The 7,330-nt window shown below is 40.2% G+C and overlaps 1 protein-coding gene across 1 annotated transcript; it reads right to left on the minus strand.

Moving 5' to 3' along the window:
* Positions 1-6,133: 6,133 nt before the first annotated feature.
* LOC139129261 (alpha-1A adrenergic receptor-like) lies at positions 6,134-6,844 on the minus strand. The gene has a single exon (XM_070694904.1). It carries the CDS (start codon positions 6,842-6,844, stop codon positions 6,134-6,136), a length of 711 nt encoding a protein of 236 aa, XP_070551005.1.
* Between the last annotated feature and the right edge of the window lie 486 nt (positions 6,845-7,330).

Below are 7,330 nucleotides of genomic sequence, written 5' to 3' on the forward strand. Positions count from 1 at the left end.
AGCAGATAACTTATAAGAAGACAGTTTTAACAAAAATGCATGCAAATCTGCAACACTGTGATTTTGCGGTACCCTTCAAAATATGACTGTTACAGCTGTAGATTCCCAATATTTTTTCTGTTAAAAGTCTATTTCATATTTCTGACATGTCCCTGTATCAAATAAAACAGATTTCAGACAAAATATTGCATTTTTTATTATGCCCTGACATGTTCTTGTATCAAATAAAACAGATTTCAGACAAAACATTGCATTTTTTATTATGCCTAGCTAAAAAATTGGTAGAATTTGAGATTTACTGTAATTTGCAATGTTAAATTTCGGGGTAAGGGGTAAGTTTTGGTTATATTTGACAAAAACTGTTGAAGATATTGCATAGTGAAATATGTCATCTTAAAGACGAATAAATTCCCTTTCTAATAATACCAAACAAGTGAGGTTATGTTAAAAAATGAGCTCAGCACATGACTTACAAGAAGACAGATTTGACGAAAATGCATTTGGCTTGGAAAATCGTGATTTTGCGGTACCCTTCAAAACATGACCATAACAGCTATTCCATCCATGATTTTTTCTGTTAAAATTCCATTTCGTATTCTAGGGATCCCAAGGCTTCTGAAAAACACAGGTTTGTTATCCTGTGGGGGGGGGTGCACGTAGACCCCCTCTAGCCCACGGCCTACTTATTTTTACTCTCTATTTGGTGAGAGAACGGTTGAAAGTTTTCCCGAGGCAATAGGTTACTGAAATGTTTGTTTGACAGTTCTTTGTTTACGAAAAAAAAAATTGCATTGGTTTATGGACATTGTTTATATTAATAAGTTTGATTCTGTTACACCGGCCTTAGAAAGTGTTATACCAAGGAAATGTTAGAAATTTACACCACTTATTAAAGGTCAAGTAGCCTTTAATCAATTTTCTTTTATTCAAAGATTCTGCTGCAAAATATATGATTAAATCCCCGTTCGGATTTCATCTAAAAATCTAGCGACGCATTTACTATATAACGATTGCAATTTCAAAAGAAAACAAAATACAGAAACGCGCCATAATCTTCTTAACATCCTCCCTATCTCGAACCTTTTTTGAGTCGGGGTTATTTGTATGAAGTCATTCTCTTGTCAATAGATGTTTACTGCTTTAATTTTTCACAGCGCTTGACCTACATTGTAAAAACTCGTACGAAGTGAAGACCACGGTTATAACTTCAAACAAAATTGAAACACAATGTACAAGGGTTGGATGAAAAGTTTTGACTACCTATGAAGTCCTACTAGAATGAGTTTCTATGCTATTTATTTTTCAACACAGTCCCCCTTGTCATTGCGGTCCACACACTTCTGCCAGCGGAGCTGCAACGCTTGGATCCCTGCTTTGTAGAAGGTTTCATCTTGGTCGTAGTCAAAGAGGTCCTTAACGGCGGATATGACGTCATCATCATCGTCAAAAGGCTTTCCAGCTTACTGCTTACTCATGGTTTGAAAGAGATGAAAGTCTGAGGAGAGTATGGTGGATGTGGAACAAGTTTGAAGCCGCAGTCACGCACTGTTGCCATGGTAATGACTGACTTGTCGGGTGGAGCATTGTCCTGATGGAACAAAACACCTTTTCCTCAACTTTCCTTATCGTTTTTTTTATAGCCTCCCGTAAGTCTTGTATCAGCAGTCAAATACGCCGCGAACTGAAAATAAACCAGTCAGTTAGTCATCTGAAGAGTTGAAATAAATGCAAACCAAGCTTCATTGATCTGGCATCGCTTCTTCATAGCTAGGCTCAAAAACTTTTCATCCAACCCTCGTAAATGACGCCCTCAAGGTAAGGGCATTGGTAAGTTTTAAAGTAAGAGACATGAAGATATCTTAATATGGCCACAAAAGGGAGGCGCTTTTTAGAAATAGAAAGGAAGTTCGAATCATTCTACCCTAACGAAAGAGTGTCGCACGATACGGCGAAGTGTTATGTCTTGCGGGGAAGAAAAACCCTGGAGTGATCAGAGGGTTCTGGAAAAATCCATTAGTGTGGATTGAAAATTTTAATATTGTACCAGTCTCGTGTAATCGGAGAGGAAGCTTTGGACTTTCGCTGTCATTATCAGTGTTCTACCTCGCAAAGGTGAGTGTAATTTCAGGACAAAGGTGTGTCCGTTCAGGATTTAGTGTTCTGTTAGTAACACACAAAAATGTTGCTCACAGGTAGTGAGTGAATCGTTGCTGACAACAACATACAAAATTGATCCATGGGCGACTTTTCAATTACCCCTCACGTGACCTCCTTAATTTACACGAATCGGGAAAGAGACGCCGATGAGTGAGGTTGAAAAGGAATGCAAGGGAAAGAGTTGAAATTGTTTTATCAAGTAAAACCATCGTTACTTTGCAAAATAGGTAAACTCTGGATCATTTTACACCTTTCGCCGTTGTCCTCCATATACTAAACCTGTTCGATGTGCTCGAATTAGGAAAAAAAATCGTCATTTGACAAACATGCGGTGGGGCTGTGTACGGTAAAAGGTACAACAATATGCGACTTTACAGGTAAAAATGAATTGATATCACATTCGATGGTATACAAGTCACATTCATGTCAAGTAAGGAGCTGGTCAGTTTCTTCGGCCTGGGAGGGGGTCGGTTGATTATTTTCTGCCGACAACAAAAAGTGGCTGACCCCCTACCCCTGTTACTACTTTCGAAACAACACACTGACACACCTGGTTGTTGGGTGCCAAACGTATTCATTATACCTGAAACTCAACGTTTCGCTTTCAAATTACAGCTTCCTCATGTGTTTTCTACAATGAAAAGTACGAACAGAAAAATTACACTGGTTGAATTGTTTAGGAAAATGAACAATGTAGAATCAAAAATATCGGAAGTTTTTAAATGTACAAAAAACGACAGGAGAGAGACTATCCTTGAGGCTGTGGGTATGGTCGAAAAACGACGAGGGCTGGAAACTGGCGCTCAGAGGTCCAGACGAGTCCCTTTAAATACCCAAAAGTTGATGTGTGGGGGCGCTATTGAAACCTATGTAAATCTTGGGCGAATATTTAGGCCAGTCGGGGACAGTGTATCATAATGTAGGCCCGGGCAACCGGGGTATCTTTTTTGTGACGTACTGAGGAGAGGTGGTTATTGAAACGAAGTCGGAGAGATGTTTTGGTTTCCCCGACATACTGTTTATGGCAGCGTTGACATGTAAGGAGCTATACGACGTTTTTGCTGTTGCAGTTGATGGTACAGCCATGGGCCAGAAAATGGTCCTTGGGTATGCAATCATTTTAATTTATGGGGATCTGGAGAGTAAATTACTTAAGGGGGCATACAGTACAACCTGGTTTAGGCATAGATTCGTTGATGACATATACAGTAATTTTATGACTACGGGAATGGCTAAACTGGTTACTTTATTATCACTAATGTAATAATTTACATCATTTGTCAAGTGATCCACCTTGTCAAAAGATTGTAGCAGGCAATTACAAGTGTACAACGTTACAGTGTGTTTAGCGACAAAAACTATGATCACAAGATACAGTTTTTGGCAAAGTGAAAACCTTTGAGTTTAGTACATTGAGGATGCATAACTTGTACCTAAGAAATCACACATCGATATCATTTAAAAGTTATCGTTGATATTGAGAAGGTATTTTTAATAAACAGCAAAATGGTGAAAGAGCGATAAGGGACTTTGTGTTTCAAGTTAGGTCATTTCTTTAACTCCGTCGTATTTTCTGCGCGCCTCCGGGACAGACATTTGGACTCTCAAATTCCTACAATTCCTTTCTGATCTACCACTTATGGGGGCTCATTTTAAAGCTCTCGGAGTAAAAAATACTTTCACAGTCTTAGTTTTTCGAAAATCCAAAATTTATATGCACCTATCAAGGTAAAAACATAGGGATAGCGGCCATTTTCAATTTCAAACACCGCAAAATGTTGGCTAATTTGCTTCGCTAGTTCCAAACTTTGCACGGTGACCCCCGATTTTTATTGTTGTTTTGGTAAGAGAATGGTTAAACGTTTCATTTAGGGCAAGAGTTGAAGTCTTTCACTTTCGAGACATGAACTACCTTAAACGCCCTCATCGGTCGTACATTGCAATGCTCCGTTTCGCTCCCCTTTATGATGAGAACAGATTTCTCTGTTCCAGAAATTTAATACTTAAACTTGATAAAGGAGCGTGTCGCACGTAGGGCTTAAGATAAGAACTCGAAAGGGCCTTAAATTCTGATATTTCAAAAGAAACATTGTAGGCTGTTATGTACAGGAAAAGCATATTACTCCTGATATCAGATTTGTAAACTCAAACTCATGCATCGGATTACTTCAATGCATGAGATGTCAACGCCCGAGGGCGCTATCAGGTTGTCACGTACAAGGCTTTGTGTATAAAACCGATTTGGTTCAGTACCACACATAAACTTTGGAATTATTCACCACGGAGATTTAAGAAGATTATTCGAGCAGCTGGTCATGCTCTTCGTGTTGCCATCATTAAGCAAATTGGCAAGATCCTTGTGCAAATTACCAAAAACAAATATATATTTACTAATTTCTCCCAGGTCCACCGTACGTCACAGTCTTGCTTACCAAGAGTATACTGTAACAATAAAAAAAAAACATCTTTGAGATTTGAAGAGAAAAAAACAAGTAAATCCTATATCTTAGACTAATCAAAAGAGTGATGGAATTTTACGGAGCAAAGAGAAACTGTGAAATTAAAGGAAGAGCTATGTAAAGGACAAAACTGGGAAGCTTTTAACGTGAAAACTTGCAGTGAAGTTTCTTTCAAAAGTGAGCAACCTGCGTCAACAACATCTTATTTGTAGATCGGGGTTTTTGTGAATGATATGTGCCCCATTAAAGTTATGATGCCCAATGTTATTTCGTCGCAAAGAGTTTGATTTGCCCGGACTTCTGGAGAGGTGCTTGCACGTCTTGAAACCTATGACGATGCGGACACAATTTAATTGAGGATAACCATGTTTGACAGTTTTGTGAATTCGATTGCTTTCTGACGAGTTTGGTTTTCCATTTGTAACTTCGAATGCCGCCATCTATATTCCCTTGCGATCATTCCCAAGACTCGACATTCTATGGTTCGAATTATTCACAGTGCACATACAATGCAGTGCATGCGTCAATCCGTGTGCATTAAGACAAAAAACCTCATTATATATATATATATATATATATATATATATATATATATATATATATATATATATATATATATATATATATATATATATATCAAGCGATACACCTTATGCAGTTGCGATGGCTATTTGTTCTAATAGCTCAATCATAGAATAATATCAATTTTTCATAACGAGCATTACTTGTCCTTATTTATTTTACTCATCATTTCATAATTTGAGACAAAATATAGATAATTAAGATAATATAGGTAATTTTTCCAAATGTTTAGCTTCGTTTTCCCAACTCAAGTTTTTAATAAGTATTCATTTTTTCTTAACGCATGCTCCATATTCTCTTTACTTGTACAAGTTCTTCCATGGGAAAAAATGCACGACCACGTGCAAGGTTTTGGCGGTTTGAATGTTCTGCAGCCTGAACAGATGCCATATTCTGTACGATTGATTTTATAACTCGGCTCAGTGTAACATAAAAAGCTTCATTGGAAAATATTTGATATCTATAGAAGGATCGCATGCGCTCATAGTCTGGAAGAGTGAACTTATCGTCGCCATCTTGCTACATTTGCGAATTACAGTGTTTCTTTATTGCTTTGCCCGCGCGCGCAAAAAAAAATCATGATCATGTCATTGCTTTCCCGCGCAAATAATTTGATATCACCGGTTGTAGGGCATTGCTTCTGCAGACACGCAGGCTAGCGTTCCGAAATTCTTTGTCCGTCAGCGCGTACACTACAGGATTGATGGCGCCGTTGAGGAGGTAAATGTACACCAGCCGTTATCCGCAGGAGTGACACGCGTTCGTAATTCGGATCGATGCTGTACGCCACGAAGCTGGGTAGGTGGGTACAGACGAAGCAGGCGACCACCGCGGCTGATATTTTGGCAAGTTTGATCTGCTTCTTCGGCAGAGACGGAGATCTACGCCCGCCAGCAGTCGCGGATGAGGCGTTATCGTTATTAGACGAGGTAAGGCTACAGGCAGTAATTTGGTTCTGTGGACTCTGACGTAGAGGTAGATTTTTGTATAGCTCCATACGATGATGACTGACGATACGGGTGCGATGCCAAAGATGAGTACAGCAGGGAACTCGGCGCAGCTCTGTCCATGTTACATAAATCAATAGTTGGGTCATACCACGCTCGCCGATTCCACAGGCTGTGAGGCTGTTCGGTACAATTATACTGCCGCACCAGGCTGCAAACACTTGGTACAGAAATCTCCGTCCACCGTAGATGGGAGCGATACGAAGAGACAGGTTTGACGATGTGTACGTAGCAGTTGACGGCTGTCAGGACGTGAATAATGGTTGACGCCATAGCCAGTGTTTGACTCACGGAGCTCAGTATGACGCAGAACTTCTCAGAAAGCGGCCACCCGTCCAGAGCAATGGACACGACAGAGAACGGCAGGGTACAGGAACAGTAAATGAAGTTAGCCAGGGCCAAGTTTATGATGAAAAATCTCACTTTGGTTCTCAACGACTTGTGACACGCCAAAGCAGTAATCACCATGGCATTGCCAAGGCTACCAGAGACAGCTGCGCGTCCCAAAACCCACCCAGCAAGTATCCTCTCCTCCAAAGCGACGCTTTCTCCAAAACCGTCGACGTTCGAATACTGTGTAGATAAACTTTCATTGACATTATATATTTCCCTCAGATTGGAGAGGTGTAGCGCCGCCATTACCCCATCACCCCTACAAAACAAAGGCTGGTTTGTTAGAGGGACTAGATTATGTCGATGTCTAAATCTGTTATACACCAATATTAAGATTATACTGACATCGGGTGCTTCCGTGTCGAAAAATATCATATATTATTGCCTGAATACATGGGTTTATGTGCCCGAGAGCAGGTGACAAATTGCCCTCCTGGCATCGGGCAAATTGTCTCCTGCGAGGCAATAATATTTTTATTACATGCCTCAACATGAGTGACTTCGAATTCCTGCACGATTCTTCCTTCATCGACGACCTAGAGTCTATACCATCGGCACAACCAAACCAGGGCAACCTCGACTTGACGTTTCCGTCAAACCAACCCAGTCCTCCTGCTACCAGCAGCGCTCCACAACCCGACACTATAGTGAAGATCAAGAAATCTCGTCGCAGGCTAGAATCACTCTTTGAGTGAGAAGAGACGTTCAAACGCTTCCTAGACACGAAAACGA

This window comes from Ptychodera flava, chromosome 3, assembly GCF_041260155.1.
Source record: "Ptychodera flava strain L36383 chromosome 3, AS_Pfla_20210202, whole genome shotgun sequence".
Taxonomy (NCBI): Eukaryota; Metazoa; Hemichordata; class Enteropneusta; family Ptychoderidae; genus Ptychodera; species Ptychodera flava.

Coding starts and splice junctions, on each gene's coding strand:
- LOC139129261 (XM_070694904.1), bottom strand. CDS start 6,844: ATGGCGGCGCTACACCTCTCCAATCTGAGGGAAATATATAATGTCAAT.